This window comes from Astatotilapia calliptera, chromosome 3 (genome assembly GCF_900246225.1).
Source record: "Astatotilapia calliptera chromosome 3, fAstCal1.2, whole genome shotgun sequence".
In the NCBI taxonomy this organism is placed as follows: Eukaryota; Metazoa; Chordata; class Actinopteri; order Cichliformes; family Cichlidae; genus Astatotilapia; species Astatotilapia calliptera.
The window spans coordinates 18,902,978-18,925,087 of record NC_039304.1 but is presented as its reverse complement, the minus strand read 5'-3'; the positions used below and the strand labels follow the sequence as shown (position 1 = coordinate 18,925,087).

General features: G+C 42.1%; 2 protein-coding genes across 3 annotated transcripts in view; one reads left to right on the top strand and one right to left on the bottom strand.

The window, feature by feature from the left end:
• Nucleotides 1-8,912, top strand: part of rbpjb (recombination signal binding protein for immunoglobulin kappa J region b) — a 51,120-nt gene extending 42,208 nt beyond the window's left edge. The window contains exons 4-11 of the mRNA XM_026162163.1: nucleotides 73-238; nucleotides 499-673; nucleotides 2,057-2,194; nucleotides 2,478-2,590; nucleotides 3,834-3,974; nucleotides 4,210-4,365; nucleotides 4,466-4,569; nucleotides 6,182-8,912. Of these exons, the coding sequence (XP_026017948.1) occupies nucleotides 73-238; nucleotides 499-673; nucleotides 2,057-2,194; nucleotides 2,478-2,590; nucleotides 3,834-3,974; nucleotides 4,210-4,365; nucleotides 4,466-4,569; nucleotides 6,182-6,506 (1,318 nt within the window). The 3' untranslated portion in view covers nucleotides 6,507-8,912. The remainder of the gene's footprint in view (nucleotides 1-72; nucleotides 239-498; nucleotides 674-2,056; nucleotides 2,195-2,477; nucleotides 2,591-3,833; nucleotides 3,975-4,209; nucleotides 4,366-4,465; nucleotides 4,570-6,181) is intronic.
• A 1,766-nt stretch (nucleotides 8,913-10,678) lies between these two features.
• cckar (cholecystokinin A receptor) lies at nucleotides 10,679-20,049 on the bottom strand. 2 transcript variants are annotated; one of them, XM_026162162.1, is made up of 6 exons: nucleotides 19,864-20,049; nucleotides 19,595-19,783; nucleotides 18,782-19,033; nucleotides 15,502-15,763; nucleotides 14,919-15,046; nucleotides 10,679-14,664 (listed from the first exon to the last, which is right to left on the bottom strand). In XM_026162162.1, the coding sequence occupies exons 2-6, from the start codon at nucleotides 19,719-19,721 to the stop codon at nucleotides 14,075-14,077; spliced, it is 1,359 nt and encodes a 452-aa protein (XP_026017947.1). In that variant the 5' UTR covers nucleotides 19,722-19,783; nucleotides 19,864-20,049; the 3' UTR covers nucleotides 10,679-14,074. The 2 variants fall into 2 exon arrangements, with proteins under 2 accessions (XP_026017947.1, XP_026017946.1); XM_026162161.1 differs by having other exon boundaries at nucleotides 19,595-19,741.
• Nucleotides 20,050-22,110: the final 2,061 nt, after the last annotated feature.

Below are 22,110 nucleotides of genomic sequence, written 5' to 3'. Positions count from 1 at the left end.
ACAAATTTATTTCATCACCTCTAAAGATTTAGATGCTGGCGTTTATAGCTGCACGTGTGTCGTGTGTTCCAGGTTCTTCTGCCCTCCTCCCTGTGTGTACCTGATGGGCAGCGGCTGGAAGAAAAAGAAGGACCAGATGGAGCGAGACGGCTGCTCCGACCAGGAGTCGCAGCCTTGCGCCTTCATCGGCATCGGCAACAGCGACCAAGAAATGCAACAGCTCAACTTAGAGGGAAAGGTACAACACGCACCCACCCACACACATACTGTCACTCTGTCACTTACCTTGGCACAGGAACATGGAGTTACTCAGCAGAAGCTGCCATAGCCGTGCGGTATAGCCTCCAGGCACCCTGCAGTACAGAAACAGGAAGTCTGTCACATGCCTCCAGCACATTTGGAGCTTGTTTTTCTCCTGTAGTGCTTAATATGTTTAATATGCATGAACAGAAATGAATCTGATTGTTTATGTCTTTCTTTTTCTGCCTCCTCATTCAGAATTATTGCACAGCCAAAACCTTGTACATATCCGACTCTGACAAGAGAAAGCACTTCATGTTGTCTGTCAAGATGTTCTACGGCAACAGCGCGGACATCGGCGTCTTCCTCAGCAAGAGGATCAAAGTCATCTCCAAGCCCTCCAAAAAGAAGCAGTCCCTCAAAAATGCTGACTGTGAGTCATTTGTGATAAGTTTAGAGGTTCGCTATGAGTGTTTACCTTTTAGATTCACTCTTCATGTCAAATCAGTGTGTAGCTCAGTCTGCCAGAGCTGTAAATTTAAACCCTGACAACAGCCTTAAACATATTAACATGCGCTTAACATGATTTACTGCATAGCCAGCTAGAGCGTTTCACGGGTCTCTCTTCTGGTTTGCTCGAGCCGCAAAATCATTCAAGATATTCGGTACAGACCACGGCCCGGACGTGCCGGCCTCGTACCCTGACGTCTGTTTGTAAAGTGGCTCTCTCTGTGAGGCTCTCGGCACTTTTGCGGTTTATTTTATGGTTCGTTTTCAGGCCTGTCGGTGTTGTAAGTTACTGCCGATGTAAACTGAAAACGTCCCGCTGTTGCTGCTTCACACTCAGGGCAGGATGCTTTTATTGTGAAGACTTGATTGGATTTACCACAGAGTCAGCAGAGCTTCATTAGCAGCTCAGGGAAAAGTACTTTGATTCTCACTGCAGCTGGAAAACATTGGATTGGTTGTATCTCTTCTAAGATTCGCTTACCCTGTAAAAGTATGGATCAGCTGGAGTGAAGATGCCTTTACTAACACGCGTGTGTAGGGGGGGTGTTTAGACGAAGTAAGAGCGTAAATGAAACCACAATCCAACCAGAGTCCAAGCAGAAAGACTGCTTTGATACAAAAGACTAGAAGTGAAGGCAAGAACAGAGGTTAAAACCTTGGATGAACGTTAAACAGGAGGAGGCGGCACGTAGAAGACATAGTATTTAAGCACCAATGGGTGTCTCCCCAATTCCTGCACCAAAACATTTAACAGTGAATAAGGTTTGATTTCTTTTCTTCTTTAGGGAGCCAATAAGAAGGCACATGTGGGGGTTTTCTTACAGCCATTGTGAGGATATTGAGAAAAAGCTTAAAACCTTGATCAAAGCCTAAATTAAACTGCTAATTTGCATTGTTTCCATCTTGCACTGAATATTCTGAAATGTAAATGATATTTGAATTTGTCTTCTAACTTCATTTTTCTACTTGTTTTATTCTTGCATATTTTATAGCCTTAGTTTGTTCATTACTTTTTAAAATATGCTCAGAATTTTATGATTTAATGTAATTTTTTTAAAAACAAGGTGTTTTGAGCTAATCGGTTAGTCGATCAATACTATTTCTAACCACCAGAGGGCAGTGTAGTGAAAATGGAGTGTCCAGTAACCCAGTTATGTCACATGTGGCACACCTGTGCTACACACAGGACACGTCCTGCCAGCTGGCAGACGTCTTATCTCTCTGTTATCGCGCCGACCTGAAAGCAACTTGTTTTTGGTGCGTTATGTAACCGGCCGTGTCTCCACGCTTTCGTCTCCGCCCACAGTGTGCATTGCATCGGGGACCAAGGTGGCACTGTTCAACCGACTGCGCTCCCAAACAGTCAGCACGCGGTATCTACACGTGGAGGGTGGCAACTTTCACGCCAGCTCCCAACAGTGGGGCGCTTTCTACATCCACCTGTGTGAGTCTCCATCAGATTTCATATCTGTTACACAAGCTTCTGATCATTGATGAGAACAGCGATGCAGTTTGACAGCCTTGTCTACATGTCACCCTCTCACTGTTCATTGTAGTCGTAGCTTTGTTCTTTGTTGTAGTAATTACACACGTGATTCATCGCAGACAAAGAACGTGACGGGCTGATTGATAGATTGAATGTTGGCTTTAGTGTATAAACCAAAGCGTGTGCGTGTGGGCAGCTGGTTGCAGCATTGACTGCCTGTTCCTGTGCTTGGTGTTTGCAGTGGACGATGAGGAGTCAGAAGGAGAGGAGTTCACTGTGAGAGACGGTTATATCCACTACGGCCAGACGGTCAAGCTGGTCTGCTCCGTCACCGGCATGGCCCTGCCCAGACTGGTAACAATCACTGTTTCACAACAATGACACAATATGAAACTGTAATGCAAGGATGGACGAATCCAGCCTTTCCCGGTTAACATACTTAAGGTATTGAGTCAGATGAACGTGAACTGGACCAACCAACTAGTCTAAGACTAAGAGAAACACGTTGATATCGAATAAATGTGAGAGCTGTTTAATAGACCATATCAAAAACTGTCCAAACAACAGTATTTGAAACCATTAATCACATTCTTCAGTGATGAGTCATGCAACACTGCGGCACGTCGCATCGTGCATATTGAAGATGGCACGTTATGCTCCAAACACACTTAGAATAAACTGGCTACTACAAAAGATGTTCAATTATTATTAAAATATGACAAATTAAGGGTCACCTCTGTGTTTTAATCTGGACCTCGAGACAGGAGCATTTGTTCAGCAGATTTCCCTGCTCTAGAGGGACCTTAAAAGCTACTAATGAAATCTTAAAACTGACTGACAGCCAATACGTGGTATCACTAGCACGTGCCAACTAATGACCGTGCTGCAGCGTTTTGGACCAGCTGCTGTTGGCTAAAGCGGTGACAGACTGACGTCCAAATACAGAGCGTTACTTTGATCGAATCGAGATGAAATCGAGGCATGGATAGCTCAGTCTCAAAGTCTCTGAACCAGAGGAAAAGCTTCCCCTTTGCAGGTGACTGGAGATGAAAGAAGCTCGTTCCAACAACATCATTAATTTGTTTATCAAAAGTTAGATTGATGTCAAAGATCACTCCCGAGAGTTTTATAACTCCTTAAAAGGGCCGCGGTCATAGAGGTTAGTGGCACCAAACGCAGTGACCCCTCTTTTCCGTTTAAGTTAATAAAATTTAAACCTACCTTTGTGACGTATCCATGGTAAAACTTGGCAAATGCTGACCGTGAAATAGCAGAAAGCCTTTTTAATACTGAGTTTTTCTGAAAGCAGCAGCCTGATGTTTGTACCGTATTACTCATGTTTTGACTGAACTTCTCGTGACATTGTTTTCTTTTCTTCTGTCTTTTCTGCTTGTGTGTCCTGTCCCCCTCCTCCTTAATCTCCCTGCTCATGCAGTCCTGCATTTCATTCCCCCTTGCTTCCAGATCACTGTCATTTTTTCCTTAATTCAGTTTCTTTCTGGTTTTTTGCACTTAATTTTCTCCAACGCTCACCCTGCCCGATTCCTTTTTCCCATCGTGCAGTCGGCTAATCTGTTCCCCTCTCATGTCCTTTCAGATCATCCGGAAGGTGGACAAGCAGACGGCGCTGCTGGACGCCGATGACCCCGTCTCCCAGCTCCACAAGTGTGCCTTCTACCTGAAGGACACAGAGCGCATGTACCTGTGCCTTTCCCAAGAAAGGATCATCCAGTTTCAAGTCAGTGTCACTCTTATATCTCTACGCATCATTTCAGGGTCGCGGTCGTGTCACCCTCAGATTAAGTCAATCATACTATTCACCGATGACTGAGGATGATTGCTGTAGCGTTCTGAAAAAGGCTCCAGGCAGCCTGACTTGACATTGAATTTGAGTTCATTTCTTCTTCTGTGCCTGGCTTATTTTCCTGTGGGTAGATGTTTTGGTCAAGTTGTCTTGGGTCTCCCCCCCCCAGGCCACTCCATGCCCAAAGGAACCAAACAAGGAGATGATCAACGACGGCGCCTCCTGGACAATCATCAGCACAGACAAGGCCGAATACACCTTCTACGAGGGCATGGGCCCCGTCCACTCGCCTGTCACCCCGGTGCCTGTGGTGGAGAGCTTACAGGTATACAAAAGAGACAGTTTAGATTTTTTTAAATTCCCCCCTTTAACAGGACATTTCACCTGCACTACATCCCAGGTTTGTTTATCTTGTTTGTCTGCAGCTAAACGGCGGCGGGGATGTCGCCATGCTGGAGCTCACGGGACAGAACTTCACTCCAAATCTGCGGGTCTGGTTCGGAGACGTTGAGGCTGAGACCATGTACAGGTGGGGCTTTGTTGGGATTCACTGGGATGTGCTTTGTGTCTCAGCTTTCTGCTGCTTTTTGAACATGTTCTAGGTTACCAGGTTAAGTGAAGGGGGGAAAAGAAACCACCGTGGCTAGCTTTTTTCTTTTTTATCCCAAGATTGTTGTCCATTATGAGTAATCTGAAGAGGTAATATGCACTGTAGTTACTGATAGTTTTGGTTTGCTAATTTCCACCTTTATTTATGGACTTCACTAGAGTTGCTTTGCATGATTCAAAGTTTGAAATAATCCTCACCTGTTCTTTTCCTGACCTTGGTGCAGCCGCTCATTGTAAAACAAGCCACTGTCCTTCCCTTTAAGCCAGTTGTCTTTTGATTGGCTGCCCCCTGTAAACCACAGCAGGTGGGCGGGACTTTTGTGCTCATAGACAGAGTTGTGGCTCAGGTGGTGGAGCAGGTCGCGTACTAATCATTGGTGGTTCAATCCCCGTCTGCTCCTCTATGCTTCAAGGAGCCTTCCGCGAGATACTATCTCCAAGTTCTTCTCAGAAGAAAGCACTTACATAGAAAGTGTGTGAGGGTGAATGAGGCAAGTGTAAAGCCATTTGAGTGCTCGGAGTAGAAATGAACCAATCCTTTTACCATTTACCTTTTAGCTGTGTACCTGAGATGGACACATTAGGAGTATCCCATTTCACTGATGTCATACAAAGCCCCTATAGTAGGAAAAAAACAGCTGAGGTTTTAGAGCAGTCTGATCATCAGAGAGAAAGAGCCATCCATCTCTTTTCCTCTGCTTATTTAACTCAGAGCTGTGGGAACAAGGAATTTCTTGTAAATACACTGTCTTCATGTTTTGAGAGTAAGGCTCATATTAAACATGACCAATGTTTAATATGAGCATAAATGACGTATTCAGTTAAAGAACAAAGTGTTTACTCTCTTGCTCTTAATACTTATTAGTGGCAACTTCAGATTAGTTAATATAATTTGCCCATTTTGTGTTAGCTGTATGTATTTATTAGACAATATACCACACATACCTTGTAAAATCCCCCTTTCTTAACTTATCCTGTCATGTTGAGTTTCTCCGAGCGACTAATCTACATGTGTTTATCGTTGCCACACATCAAAGTGACCACCTACCTAAGTCAGTGCAGGTCTACCGAGCCTCCAACCCATGCACTCTGTGGATGGGTCTAAACATATACCGAGGTCCCCGCACTGCTTGGGTATATATTTAGACTTATAGGCGATAACGTTGGGCAGCAGGGAATTTGTCAGCTGATATATTACTCACTGTACATTATGCCATGTGTGAGCTGGAGAATCTGTAAACAGCACTGCTTTATGGCAGTAATGGGTTTGTTATGGTTCGGTCATGTTTGCTGAATTAACCAGGAATCCCAAAATGGTTTTACGAGTTGATTTTCAGTGTTATGTTTCTTATATGTAAAAACCCAATTTTCCAAAATCCACAGAGAGCTGATTTACTGAAGCGTGAGCTCCTTGTGACTCACTGATTTGGTCTAATCCTTATAAAGTCAAAGTAAAAACGAATAGAAGCTCCACCCTAACTCCAGACGGAGTCTTTCCTGCAGTGTGACTCCATCATCGTGTCTCCCTGCAGGTGTGCCGAGAGCATGCTGTGCGTGGTGCCCGACATCTCCGCCTTCCGCGAGGGCTGGCGTTGGGTGCGGCAGCCCGTCCAGGTGCCCGTCACTTTGGTGAGGAACGACGGCATCATCTACTCCACCACACTGACCTTCACCTACACGCCAGAGCCGGGACCGAGGCCACACTGCAGCGCCGCCGGCGCCATCCTGCGGGCCAGCAACTCGGGCCTGCTCAGCAACAGCAGCCAGGAGGCCGGCTCCAGCGTCTACGGCTCCAACAGCACTTCCAACGCAGGAGTCACGTCTTCTTCCTCCACCGCCGCAGCCGTGGTCTCCTAACGCACACATGGGGGGGGGCACTCATACATGCCTTGAGAGCAAATATACCCTGAGGTATATGAAGACTATAGGAAATAAACAAAACTGACTCTAAAAGTGCTGCGTTCATTTTGGATACAAAGAAGCTGCAAAGGAAAACAAAACAAAAGAATCGGTGGGACAGAGGAGCCCTACGCAGAGGGAAATCTGAAGGAGTGACATCACAACGTTGTCAGCTGATGGGAATAAACGTATATAAAGTGCTCCTTGACACGCCTCCCCACCCCAGCCCCCCCACTCTCTTCTCCTGTGGTTACTTTAGGGACCTGCCTGTCCAGTTCTGGTGTTGGGAATGAGTGAATTCCTGCAGGCTCAGAGCACCAGCACCTTTCTACAGCTGTGAGGACGGAAACCACAACAACAGTACATCCACCGTGTGCATCCCACCTCCCCTTTATCCTCCCCGCTCCGTTTTAATTTTTTTGTAATTATTCCTTTTTGTTTCTCACATTCACGTCTGAAACCCTTACCAGGGGTGGGGGCGGGGGTGGTTTGGATGTGTTGTTGTTGGAGGGAGTGCAAGGATGCAGAGGGACACACATAAAACGTGACGATAACATAGTTTTTATGGACCAAGGATCTTGTATAAGCTTTAGTAAAGGTACATTTTTCTCCATACCTTTTTTTGTATTAAACATATAGTACACTTTTGTTACCAAATAGTTTCTATTCTTCCTCTGAGCTTGGGCTTTGTTTTTATTTTTATTTTTTATTTTTTCTCCCCTTCGAGGTCCAAAATCCCAACCTGTATGTTATTGTGACCTTACTTCAAACGCCTTTTTTTGGGTTTCATTTTGATATACTTGCTTCTTCTTTTTGGGGAAAAGTCTGAAGTCTTGGGTTGGGTTTTTATTTTTTTTATTTTTTTTTTAAGATTTTACATAAGCAAAGATCTTTTTGTTTGTTTTGTTCTGTTTTTTTTGCTTTTGAAAGGGGACAAACCTCAGAGGGCCTATTTTTATCATTGGTTTTTAATGAAGTCTTTAAGAAAAAAAAAAAAAAAAGAAAAGCTTTAAGCAACGCCTCTGCCTTGCCTGCAATACTCTGTGTGCGCTGTGTCTCCTGGAAAGTATACACATCAGTACATGTCACACGGAGCCATAGCAACATCTGCAGAACACGAAAGCGGTCTTCTGCGAGAGCAAATCCGTCTCCCGCTTTCAAACTAATGTACCGAGCGTAGTCTTCGACTTCAAAGGATAGCCTTAGTACTGTATATTCTTACTGTGTATACAGGTAAGCCAGTCACATATCTGATAATATCCTTTATCTGTCACTGCTAACGTATCCAATAATGTAGTGTCTCGAAACTTGCACCTAGCAAAGGTGTCTTCCAGTCCGTGCTGTAGTTCTGGTGGCATTTATCTCCAAAAACACAAAAAACAACAGAGGGGGGGAAAAAGACACTTTCAATTTGATGTGGCCTTACTGAAAACTTCAAATAGAAGAAGGAAAAACACTTCAGTTTTCTTATATGCTGTTTACTCACCTTGGGAGAACCTGTGCATAGCACAAAAGCAAGCCGACGCCTCGCTTCTCTGCTGTTTGGAGCTCATCGCCGCGGCTCTCCAACCACCTTCCCCGTGCAGAGCAGCCTTCTGAAGGGAGCCTTCATTCCCAGTGTACAAGTACAATAACCCACTTTTTTTTTTTAAACTCTCACACTGGTGCCCGGCACCTTCTCACTTTTTGGTACAACGTCTCACGAGCACTGTAAGCTCTTTTTCAGCCTTCTTCTTCTTTGGTTTTTCTCAATGTTATTTTTCTTTAAAGAAAAAAAAGTCCTGTGGTTTAATATGTTGGCCGAGCAAGCGTGTGTACATTGTGAACTCACTGTCCGAGTAGTTGCACTCATTCATGTTCGATGGCGAGACCTGTAGGAGTTATAAAGGCCTTCTAAAAGTGTATTACTGAAAATGTGCATTTCCAAAACATAACAGCAATATTGTACAGGTCATCTCATCAGTTTTTGTTTTCGTTTCGGGTTTTGTCCGCCTGAGCACTAGTTCACCAGCCAGCAAATATATATGTGTATGTGTGCGTGCGTGTTTCATATACAGTCGCTGTAATCGGTGTATTGAGTCAGACTCGCTCCGCGTCCTCTCCGAGAAAAAGGAAAAAACAACTTTTATTGGTGTTTTTTTTTTTTTTTTTTAAATGTCTTCCACCGGGATCTAAACGTCTGATAAATGTGGATAAAACATTCAAAGGCAATACTTGTGATCGCAGTATTACAGTACAACTGTATACAAAGAACAATACTGTGACTTGAATGCGTGCTTAATGAAGTATTTCAGTTTTTCTTATTCGCGCCCTCGAAACAGGAACACACAGACTCATTTGCCCCCCCCCCCCCCCCCCCCCCCCACACGCTTCCATGTAAAAAATAAAATAAAAAAATAAAAATATTAATAAGAGAAAAGTTTAAATTATGCCCCTCCCCCTTCTTCCCCCATTTTGCCGTTCTTGCCCACCTGTGTGTCGTTAATGTTAAATGTTTTATATTGTAATATTGATATTTTTTAAATTATTGGTACAAAGTTTCCCCTTGTCTTATGTCCACACACAAAAAAAGAATTAAAAACGGAAAAAAAACCTAGAAAAGTGCATTATTGGCCGTGCTGCCTGAGTCTGGCCGCTTCCTGTTTGTCCTGGAAACGTGGAGGAAGTCGTAGAAGGTGCTGCAGCTGCCGCCGCGTAGCATCAAAAACCCAACATTTGGCGCTTCTTCTTCTGCAGCGTGTCGAGCTGCAGGTCCAGCCCTCCCCGCCCCAAAGCCCTTTATTCTGCAGGATGGAGGTCACGAAATCTGAACTGTAGATTTTTAACTTCTTTGTCTTCGAGCTCTAAATTCAGCGTCTGCATCGCCTCCGCCGCTTTAGGCTGACCACCCATCCTCCTCCTTCCTCCCCTTTGGCTACAGAGCAGCTTCGCCACTTTTGTTGTAAACTAACACACACAAATAAGGGGGTGATGCACGCTTTTCTCTGAAAATGTGTCGCCTTGACAATCCGAGCTGGTTTACAGTTTTGTTTTTTGTTTTTTTCTCTCTCTTAAAACATCTGGAGTTTTAAGGGACAAAGGGAGGATACGCGTAACCAGATTAGAGGGGTGATTTTTAAAAAAAGAAAAATGTTACATGCCTTCTTTAACTTTCGATAAAGCTTTTTCACGAGGAAAAAAAGCAACAAACCACCATCTCATTGTCTGTTTTGCAGATCTTTTTCACATTGTGTGCATGTGTCTGGTCTTTTTTTTTTCTTTTTTTTTTACACCTCCAAAAGCAGCTGTTTTTTGTTTTTTTGTTTTTTTTAAATAATGAGCTCTGAACAATGTATGTATCCTCTAATATGCCAAATGTCTTTTATAATGTAGTTTTCATGCACTGCTAAACAAAAACAGGGCAGAGTGAGAGGCAGCTTTAAACAGACTTTTGTTTGTGTGTTTAAAAAAAAAAAGTTTAAAAAAAAAAAAGGAGTGTGGAGCCCTTTCTCTGTCGCACTCAGCCTTACTTCTCCTCAAGACTTATTCGGCTGTTTGCACTACAGAGCGCTAACTTTTCTATTTCTCTCACACGTTTCATCCTCACTCACATTTTCCTCGCCTTTATTTTCTTCTTTTCCCACCTTTTTAACACGCAGCCTGTTGCGCTTAGCTTGCAGATCACCTTTTATTTATCATTTCCTCCTCCTCTTCTTCCTCACACCCCTCCACTATCTTCCACTTCTCTCACTGTATCTGTGTATTATTCTAGTAAAAATGGTAAGCAGAGGTGTCATTGTGGTAGTATACTCAGTGCTCAAAGGGTTGCTGATGGTAGAAACCTGTGCCGTTTGTAACATTTAGCAATAACGTCAAAAACAAAGGGGACGGTTCTTTTTTTTTTTTGTTGTTTTTTATAACATAACGTTAGTTTGTTTTTTGTACATATTGCAGCTCCAGATCATTGCTCAAATCTGTATGTCATTAAAAGAAGAAAAAAAATGAGAAAAAAACTTGCAATATTGGCATAAAAATGAGAAATAAAAAAAAAAAGGTGATGTAAAATCTCACTTTGTGTGTTTTTATGATGATTCTTTGATTATTTTTAGCTTGAATCATGATTGTAGCTGAAGAGAAGAAATAACCCATTATTGACATTTATTTATTTATTTGGTGTGTAAACAACAGCGTCCAATGACGCTTCAACATCTGGTGGCTGCAAGGTAACTGCAGGTGGGGAGGTTTGGGCATTTACCAAGCCCAAATGGAGCTCTTATCTGACTAACTCCCAGTGGATCGTCTTTCCTTTAAGTCCTCTGTCTTTAAAGCTGTTAAAAGCTCTGAATCGCTGAAGTGTGCGCACGCACTGACTTTATATGGTCGATGGATCGCAGATTTGCAGGAGATCACAACATCTTCCACCAAAGCCAAACTCAGGTGTATATTACAAAGCAATAAAAATCACTTGACTCACTTTTGTACATTCAGGTCTGAACCCATTACCTCGATATTGAACGAAACACGCAGCCATTGCACTTTAAAGTAATAATTTACAGTGGAACATTAGGGCTATATTTACAGTGAAAAAGTTGCTACAGCAGTGCTGCTATATTTAACATTTAACTGGAAATTGGATGGATAATACCAGGAATTGGCCCTTTGAAGAAGAGTTGCAGGTGTTTTGAGTCCCAGAAAAAGATAAGGCCCCTGCGTGCCCACGAGGTGGGTCAAGGTCAGCAGCAGAGCAGTTTGTGCAGCGAGCGATTGAGTTATGGCTGATCTGCAGCGTGGGGATCAGACGACACATAAAATGTTGTTTTCAAGCACAAGTTTACACAGCTAGGTGCTTAAAATTCCTAAATATCGATATTATAGCTCATTTCGAGCCTGTTTACACTTGGTTTGAAATGCATCTTGGGCAATCGGGTCACAAGCGGACAGCGTTATATACACGCGTAAACAACCACAGAGATGTGATCACTCAGACCCATTGCCTTGGTGGTCCGGGACACATTAGGCAACGTGCTTTTTGTGGTGTAATAGTTAATGTTTCCTGATCTGTGCCCAGCGAGGACGTCATTGATGCAGGATGTGGTGGTAGCAACTGACCTTGTCCTGGCTGATATCAATTGCCGGAAAACCCCATACAAGCATATTGTTCATTGAAAAACATTTCAATTTCATCCAGACTGGCGCTTGTCTAGTGCTTTGACCTTCTTGAGCAAGGATGGGCAATTCATTTTCCCAAGGGGCTACATAACAAACTGGGACTGTTGTGGAGGGCCCAGTTTGTTATGTGGCCCCTTGGGAAAATGAATTGTCCACCCCTGCTCTAGTGGGACTTGTGGAGCTAGTAAGAAAATGAACTGAAGTGGTTAGCTGAACACCTCGAAGATGCATAATAGGTGTTAACAGCAACGTGTCTCCGCTATCCACTTGTTTGATTCATTGAAATGCATCTTATAACCAAATGCAAATAAGGGGTTTGTTTTTTCTCAATGTCTTCTAGAGGTGCTTGTCACAAGCATCGAGCTAAACATCAAGCTAAATGAGCTAAGCATCTTTGCGTTAGCTCATTTAGCGCTCAGAAATTTTAAACTGGCAACACTTAAACATTAAAGGTTACTCAGTGTCTTTGGCTCAGATTCTGCCTAATAAAGCCGACATGGTAATCACCAGCTCAAAGTAAATTTAATTTTATTGATTGATTAGGTATTCTTGGCTTTGTAAAACTGATTAGATAAGTTTGAATTTCAATCTGTGGTGTAATTGCTAAAGTCTCACTAATAGAGGGAATTTTGGTAGCAAATTAGGAACAAGTAAAAAATTATACATTTTTCACATCATTTGAATATGAATACTTGTAAATTCCAGTGGGAAGGTACAATTTGTGCAGCTGTAACAGTACAGTTGGACTTTAGTGACAATAAGCTTTAAAGGTTACATAAATAAAATACATCCCTTCAGCAGAGAATCTGTCACACTAATGGACTGTAAAAAAAACAAAACATGACGCTCCCAGCCAGTTTTAAATTAAAGCTCTGAACATAACCTGTCCCAGACAAGGTTATAAGTTGTCATGGAAATATAGTCAGACTAAACAAAAAACACAAAAAGCATCTTGCTAACTCGTTATACAACCCTCTAATCTTCAAACTATACTTGTAGCTTGAACTTTTTTTTATGTATATATAAAATCTGGAATTGCATGTTAAATTGTTATGTCATTTCCCGTAACAGGCTAGCTATGCAGAAATCATCGCACTAGTTTGCATTGAAATAGCTTAACACAAATAGCATAATTGCAAAACAAATATTGCATTTGTATTTGTACATGTGAATTACATATAAAAGCAGCAAAATATTAGTGACCTTTAGAGCCAGTAATAGTAGGATTCTTCACGAGTATTGATAGAGTATCTTTTATCTGCCATTAAAAGCATTTTCCCGCCTTTTCCTTCAAAGCTTTATTCCACTTTCCCGCCCTAAATAGCCTTTTTAATGCTCTTCCCACCATTAAGAGCTTTATTTCAGTTTTTCTTGCCATTAATAGCTCTGTTTTACATTTCCCACCAATAGTGTTTTCTAGGTTTCCCGCCATTAATAGCTTTACTTTACTTTTCTTTCCATTAATAACATTGCTAATTGCTAAGCTAGCCACTTGATATCCAGGTTAAATGTTTTCTTTAAGTCGGCCTTTACTTATGTTTAAAAACTTGCTGTTACGCAACAACTTTAATGTTTCTAATAATACAAAGAATAACACATATTAAAAGCTTTAGAAAGCACATTTGGATACATTACAAAATAACTGGAAATCAGTGGTTGTCATTTATAAATGAAAGCTAAAGCGCATTTGTTTAGTTTCTCATTTGTCATTTTATAAAAGATAGTTGGGTTTTTATTTATTTATTTATGCTTAAAGGTCATGTTGGCTTAAAAGGTCATTTTTCACCATTGTAATTTATTGGGATTAACGTCATCAAATCTTTAGATCAGCTATTAAAAAAATAAAAGTAAAACTTTATTGAACTTTCAGTGCATCAATTAACCCATTTAAAATGATAAAAATTGACCTCTCTTTGGCACTGCGTGTTATGTGAAAAGCTGCCCACGTAATGCACGTGGATCAAATGAAGCATGTGTAAATACTGTTTGGTTACTGTACAGTTCAGAAGCAGTTTCTAGTGTGTATAAAACAAAAGCAAGTAAAATGAAAACTGATTCTCTGCTTCATCAGAACTTTGCACTTTTCCGACAAGCTTGTGGGCCCTAAAAGCAAGTATGAACAGGCATCACTTGGCCACTCTGCAAGCTTTATGGAAACATTTATGATAAAGTCACAGCTGTGACTTTACGGACGGCACACCACATCTGCTCCACAGTCTCTGCCTACTTGTCACATTAAAATAGTGGCGCTAAAGCAACATGTTTGCTTAGTCTCGAAAGCACTGTGACAGCTTTTCGCAAAAACAACAAACCACAGCTCTCCATCTTATGCTTGCACTTGGGCCAGTACACTTGGTGCACAGACGGATCAATCCGACTTAAGTCAGCTCACTCCAGGCTGATGCACGGATGCCTGTGTAGGTGAAGCGTGTGCTGCTTCCACTTGGCGACGTGTGACCATTCTGCTCAGGGCTCTTGGGCCCTTCTCGCGGTCTGCCCGCTTCCCCTTGGGTTAGTCTGCTTCCAGCTGACCTCGTCAAGCCGCTACTGCCTCCACCACCCCTCCTGAAACAGCTGCAGCAGGAGAAGGTAGCCAGCATACCCTGGCGGAAGCGCTTGTTCATGAAACAGTAAATGATGGGATTGACGCAGGCCGAAGTGTAGGAGAGCAGGTGGATGAAGGAGATCGGCGCGCCGGTGAGACGGTAGGCCGAACGCCGGTCGAAAGCTTGCCATGCATTGACCACGAAGACCGGGGTCCAGCACAGGAAGAAAAGAAACACAATGACCAGCAGCATTCGGATAACGCGTTTCTTAGCCATCAGGTTGGACGTGGAGCTGCCGCTGCCACACACGCGGCCCATCATGGAGCTACCGGTGTTCATCGTCAAACTCTTCTTTTTGGATGGCTGCAGGTAACAGCCATCGCTGTCACCTGGCTTAATGCTGCTAGTGCTGGACTGTCTGTCTGCAAGGGAAGATAATAATAAACGGATTTATCGCTAGCATAAAAAAGAAGTTCAAAGCCGCCAATTCCATCAGTGAGCAAGTGAAGCAGTCCCCCCCAAATAGCCCATGTTTTCAGAAACTTTAGCTAGAGTGCCCCAATGTTAAAGTAGAGAAGATACAATTCATATTAATCGATCTTTGCTTTTAACTGTTAACATTCAAAATAACCACATTTTAAAAACTTTTGTTACTTTCTGTGCTCAGGTACCATACCTCTGCCAACTTTCCTGTTGGACATCTCAAACTTGATGCCCCGGTAGAGCTCTATTGAGATGAGTCCATAGGCTGTCATCATTACGATCCCAGGGATAAGGAAGAGCAGCAACAATAGGGACACATACCTGGAAAGAAAGATATTTCGGGTGGGGTGAGAGAATCCATGAGCTTCACACATACCTCAAATGTGTGGTTTCTCTTACTGTTTGTACTTAGTGAATACCAGAACCCCCTCATCAGTCACTTCTACACTATTTTATACATTTAATTGCTTAATTGTTGAGCATTTAAATTTTAAATCTTCCCGTGCAGCATTTGTCTTGACTGATTAACAACATTAGCAGCAACTGAAAAATGAAAACTTTTACTTTGAAGAGTCAAATCTGTGTCTCGCATAAACATCTTCCCAAAAAGATGTCTCTCGCCAGCAGCACCAAGCTGAGAAAATCAATAAAGTGTCCATCTGAAATTAGCAAAGGGATATTTTTTGCTACCTCTCAGGCCGAGTACATCCAAGCGTGAAGATGCCTCAGAAGGACAGTTTAGCACTTTTTTTGGGGGGGGGGGAGTTTCAGCTCACCAGGACTGCTGGATGATGTCGTTGGGCCACACCAGGCGGCACATGTGCCCAGTGCTGTTGTTGAGGCGGGTGAAGGGCTTGAGGGTGCTAAAAATGGGGTAGGGCAGCATCAGTATAAAAGACCCCAACCAGGTGGCAGTGATGACCTTGGCAGCGTGGGATTTTGTCTGCCACACCCTGGAGGTGAGGGGGTTGCAAATGGCACTGTAGCGCTCCAGGGAGATGGCCACCAGGTTAAAGGTGGAGACGCTCACAGAGACACCTGCAGAGGTCAGAAAATCCACACAGTTCTGATTGGCTGAAACTTCATTCATTACATCATCATTACAGACTAATGTAGAACACTGCATTTTTTTCTAATGTGTTACATTTGTTTTAAAAGGAATATCAGACAAACCAGCAGCAGCTGCGTGACGCTGTCATATCAGCAGCTTGATTAATCTGTGCCGTGAAGAATTAAAGCAACTCTGTGTTTGTGTGTTTTACAGAATAGTCATCGGAACTTGTTTGGCTTTACCACCACATATAAAACCACAACAAGTGCATTCACTCTTTACAACGAAATTACAACCAAAAGACCATTAACCTAGCTTAGCATAAAAAAAGTAAACTTAATTAAAAAAGGACAGCTTTACCCCACGCTCATCTATATTTATTAAATCTGCAAATTTAGAAAATTGTATATTTAAAAAATGGCCTCAAAATGACTCGTATGATAATTTACACTTTGGTCTTATTATGTTTACGTCTCTCTTCTCTTTGCTTGTCTCCTCTGCCTTGTGTCTGCTTTGCCAGGACACACAGAGGTGAGCAGAGAAAGACCAGATAGTGAAACAGAGAGCAGAGGAGTGTGGCTCCCAAGGGTCTTAAACCTGCTCTCTTTTTAGCCAGCAGGGGGCGACTCCTCTGGTTGAACCCAGTTCTGTCAAAATGAAACAAATACGTGTGAAGTAAGAACTGAAGTTTAGGCATCTGTAATCCTTTGACTACCAATTCTCACTTCATCCACAGACCTGCTTTGCATTTTTTAGAAAGATGCCACCGCAACACTAATCGTCTATTAATAAGTGTTAATCGTCATCTTTCTCTCCTCCCCCTGTGTGCTGCATCTCCCACAAATCATCCTCACAACATGTCACTGACTTTACAGTAATGTCGCTGCACACGTTAATGCTCCACCACATTAAATTTAACTGCTGAGCTGCGACAGAGCACATCCTGCGCTGCCTGTCAGCGCGGCAGCAGTGGCGCGCTCAGAAACAACAACAGGATGCACAAACACACTTGAAATAGCTGCTTTGTGCAATCCGAGAGGACACACAAACAGACAGATGATGCAACAATCCCGGGAGAGCTTTGTGATTTTGAGGAATGAGCTAAATGAAAAATGAAACTCACATTTCCTTGCGGACGTGTAATTTAATGAAAATGAAATATTAGCAGTAGATACAACATCGGTAATGAATGCACCTTATTACAGAGCTCGCAGCGAGAAAATGTGATTCACATGTCTGATGGGACTGACTCATCTCCTTTGAAGCTGTCAGTATGGAAGTTTTCAAATGCCCGAATAAAGATAAATGAAACTCTGAAAGGAAGTGACACAGAAGGACAAACTGAGGCAGCGAGTCTTAAAAAGCAAAAAACTCCAAAGAAAAAAGATTTATGTTGCTTTTTGTTGAAAGTACTTGAAAATATTTTGATTGTGACTTTTGAAAAATGTTTAAATCTTCCATAGATTGTGGCATCAGCTGCTAACTGCATGGAAATGATAAAACTTTTTGACTGTAAAACAAACAAACAAGAAACAGGAAACCCCCAAACACTCACTGACGCCATTCGGCACCACAAACCACAGATCTACCTGTGGGGCTTCGTACTCTGTGCAACGCGCAGCCCTCTCTATCTTTAGACCCTTGTTTCCGGTTTGGAAATCCATCCTCCATAACAGAGACCTCAAGTCTCCATAACAGAGACCTGATGTCTGGTGATGGTGATGAGCTAAATTACTGGAAGCAGATGCATCATGGTCTTCAGCTGTGCAGCCTCAGTGGTATAAATTGAGGCTGTGCAGTCCAGAGGGGCTGGATGAATGTTACATTTGATGTCACTGATCCTTTCAGACTCGTGTTGGCCGGTTGGATGCGTTTAATTAGAAACGATTTATTTATTTTTCTCCCCCTCATTGGAAAAAAAAAGAAGCCATGTGATTATGCAAAGTTGCAATTATTTTTTGCACCTCACCATGATTGGTTTAAGAACTTGCAATAGATGTGTGTGGAACGATCCAAATATCGATAGTATCGATACCACCGCTATCGGATCGATACTTTGCATCTTTACTCTGAGCTGTGTTGAATAAAATTACACCTCAAACATGCACTGTGGAAAATGTCTGAACCTTTTTTGTTGACTGTCATGTGTATTTTATTTATAGCCTATAGCACATTTAAACAATAGAAGCTGTTGGGTAAATTTCAATTTCAGGTCTCAAAAAAATCCAGTTTCAAAATCCATGAAAAGCTGAAATGAGTGTTTTGTTGTGTTAACTGATTATTGTGGAAGGTAGAAATGAAAGTTTTTTTAATGGCCATTAAAACGTCTACAAAAATTTGTAATCTGAGCTGCCTTCCTAGTGTAAAAGTTTCAGTATCGGTGTTGGTATCGTGCCCTTGCATTTAATTGCATTTACTTGATATCTGACCGATACCAAAATTACTGCTCGTTATTGCACAGCTTTAACTATCGATGATATCCCAGAAACCTGCTGGTGTGGTGCATGCATGAACGCAAATTCCGCCTTTTCTGAATTCATCTTATAATACACCCTGATTTTATCTATTTTTATATTTATACTGACAAACTCATAAAAAAAGCTCCACTCTCGTGTTCAGCGTGTCTGAACATCTCTGAGCCACGCTGTTTTTAGCTGACTCTCATTAAAGCTCCGGGAGGATTTGAAAATACAGGGAAATGAACCGGGCTCTGGACATGCCCTCAGATTACTTTAATTAGCATCTGTATGATTCCATTACCAACACAATTCAAAACACGATAATAACTCACAGAGCTGGGGAACTGGGTCATGTTTGTGTGGCATGTTAGGAAGCCTTGAACTGGAGGACAGATGTGCACTGGTGTGAAACTTTATTTAGTTCATTCAGACGCATTTGGACATATTTTAACTGATTAAATCAACTAAAATAGTCATGTTTTAACAATCACAACAATAAACAACTTGGGCTGTCGATTAATATGAAGAATCGTGGAGGACACGTACCCATGAAATACATCACCAGCTTGCATGTGCCGTTGCCGAAGATGAAGTCCCTCATGAGGTTGGGGATAAGGGTGAAGGGGATGCAGACTAGGGACACCATCAGGTCGCTGACGGCCAGAGACAGTAGGAACAGGTTGGTGACGGTCCTCATGCGCCGGTTCCTGACCAGGACGGCGATGATGAGGCTGTTCCCCAGCACGCTGAGGAGGAAGATGAGGCTGTAGAGGGCGATCCGCACTGTCTGGTTGATGTCTGTGGAAGTGGGGCACAGTACGAGTTTACACGCACACAGATACCAGTTTCTATATTTATTTAAATGAATGCACAGCCCGTATGCTAAAACCCCCCATAATGTTTATAAAATAGCCACTCATATGCATTTAGGCTGTAACCACAGAGAGACCTGGAATATCTTCAGGATTTGTATTCATTTTGGGGGTTTTAGCCTCAACAACGTCGCCACTGATGCGTCTTTGGTCTCTATTTAAGTCCTCAAAGTGCACAAAGATAGTTCAGTTCATTTGACATATGCGGACTCAGTGAGCAGTGACAGCATTATGTGTCACTACTCACATACAGCGGACTACATTAGCTTTGAGAAGGACCTGAGCCATATGCGTAATGCGCACTGACGCACGAAAAATGCCCAAAGCAGTCGCTCTTACGGTACAAGCCCGAGTAGAATAAACGCGGTTTGAGCAACTAAATAAATACATTTAAAAAAAAAAAAGGAACATCGGACTTTTGAATGGAGTGGTCTAAAATTGCACAAGATGTCCCTCGGCATTTTGCTGGCGGATAAAGTCGCTGTACCTTTGGGTTCTGGTAAGATGTCTTGCTCGCTCTCGCACTCGGAAATATTCTTGATCCCAAAACTGCACAAAATCCTGTTGAGGTCCGTTGAGTTTATCAGCATGTCGTGGATTGTAAACGTCTCCATTTCGCAGTTTCTCCTATAGCCTCGAGTAGAAATCAGTCATATGAACATCAACCGGAATGTTCCTTCGAGAAAAGAAAAATGCTCCAGGGTATTTGCACGGAGAAATACTAAGCATCCATAGTGATTTTATTATTATTATTACCTTATTTAACGAGGCAATAAAAAGTAGAGGGGATGACAATAATAAGAGCAGGACTGCTCTCTACAAGTTCCCGTGCGCTCTCGGCGTAGCGTGCTGGGCTCCTCTGGTGCTCCACATTTCCAACTCCTGACAGCATGTGGAAGGGTCTCGCTCTTGAAAGCTCAGCCCGCCTCTTTGGACCCCCCCCCTCCTCCTTTTCTTTAAATCACCACGTGTCAAACCATGGCACTGATAGAGAGAGAGGGAGAGATAAGAAGGGCTGATAGATTATAGTCCGGCTCATTTGGAGGAAGGTTGAAGCCAAAACGTCAAAAATTCAAATGTACCGAATTGCAGTCCTTCACCTGCCGTCGGCTATCCATATATCCCACGCCCCCCCGCCCGAATTTCACCGTGGAACTGCAGGACTGGAGGAGCTCTTTTACCTTTTACTCTAGTTTGAGTTGTTCTGACGGGTGGAGGAGCAGGCTGTCGTTATCGCCAGCTCCAATATTTAGAAGTCAGTCACACTGACTATTGTTTCACTCCCTCACACGAGAAGAGACAAGTCATAATTATAGTCTTGGGAGTTGTTTGATGAAATTCTTAATAGCGAGAGAGAGAGAGAGAGAGAGAGAGAGAGCTGTTCACGGTTCTCAGAAGCAGTTGGTGGTGTTTTGGGTGGGTTTCTGCTGTAATCTGTTATTATTTAAAGCCGCTTCGACACAAACCCCGTTTAGTCTGGTTACAGCAGCACCTGCAAAAAAAAAACAAACAAACAAAGGAAGTGAAGAGCAGAGAACTAATAGGCTATCTCAGGTGCATCTGGCCAGATGTGAGACCACAGCAAATAACATGAAGATTTTTTTTTTCTATTTCACCTCCAGTTAAACAGATGCAGTTATATCATTTGGGTCATTTCCAGTTATCCTCCAGAATCATGAGCCTCGGCAGTTTATTAATGGAGCGCATTCAAAAACATCTCATGCTGAGCAGGTTTGCTTAGTCTGGACAGAGATGCTCGTTTATTACAAACTCAAACACGTGTAAATCATCTGTAGTGTGACGGTAATACATGACGTATCACTGTGTGAGAAGCTTTATAATGGCTTTATTTCATGTTTGGTAATGTATAGAAATCCTAACCTGCAAAGTTTTATTTTATTTTATTTTACTTTTGTTTTTTTTGTTTTCAGTTTCAGTTTTATTCTCATTATTTTAAAAAGTGTTTGTCTTTTAATTTAAAAAAAAATATTTTAGAAATCTTTTGTCATCAGTGAGATTTCAGAACCTCACGCAGTGTAAACACTTTGCTCACACACAAGGCATAGTTTGTGTGAATTCCTGTTTGGGCCTCAGGGGGTTTTATTGGGGTGTGTTCCTGTGAAGAACTGCTGACGTGATTCAGTCAAAGTCAGCTTGACAAGTCCCAACCTGAATAAGACTACATTTTAAACCCATGAATTTTGTTTTGTTTTCCAGACAATTAAATAACCACAATCAAGAAGAACTAGTTTTCACTTATATTAGCTTTACCACTTCTCAGTAAGGCTATAACAAGTATCCATGCAAAATAGTGCTTCACACTTGATAAACACCTTAGACTTACTCAGTTATGATGACTGTGTATTTATGATACAAGTACCTGGTATACCACAGGTCAATGGCATCCATGACAAAGATGCACAAAGGTCAGCCACAGAGATTTTCTATCACTCGGTTGTGGTGAGTGCAGTGTACTTTGCTGTGGTCTGCTGAGGGAACAGCATTAGAGTTGGTGACACGAGCTGATTGAATAAAGTGATCAGGAAGGATGGCTGTGATTGGCTGCAAACCAGATACTTTTGAAGCAGTAGTGAAGAGGAAGAGGAGGTGACTGGACAAACTGGACATGTTTATATCTACGTGGCAAAAAATATTCTGCCTCACTACTACTACTACTACTATTATTATTATTATTATTATTATTATTATTATTATTATTATTATTATTATTATTATTATTATTATTATTATTATTATTATTATTATTATTATTATTACATTTAATCATTAGAGTTGGCGCTCTTCTAAGGTTTGTTTGTGTTTAGAAGCTCGATAGCTGGATAATATCTTACATTTCTCTCTCTGTACTTAAATCTATATTTTTGATAGTACAATAAAAACATTAGTTTCGAGTTATCAAGCCAAAATATGGAGATATTAACTAGAAATTTTGACATTTGGATGGGAAAAAAGGAGGTCGGAACTAAAGTGTGTGGTTCTTGT

Coding starts and splice junctions, on each gene's coding strand:
- cckar (XM_026162162.1), bottom strand. CDS start 19,721: ATGGAGACGTTTACAATCCACGACATGCTGATAAACTCAACGGACCTC. Junction 15,764..18,781: donor GCTGGTGATGTATTTCATGG/GTACGTGTCCTC, acceptor TGACCTCTGCAG/GTGTCTCTGTGAGCGTCTCC. Junction 14,665..14,918: donor CAACAGGAAAGTTGGCAGAG/GTATGGTACCTG, acceptor CTTCCCTTGCAG/ACAGACAGTCCAGCACTAGC.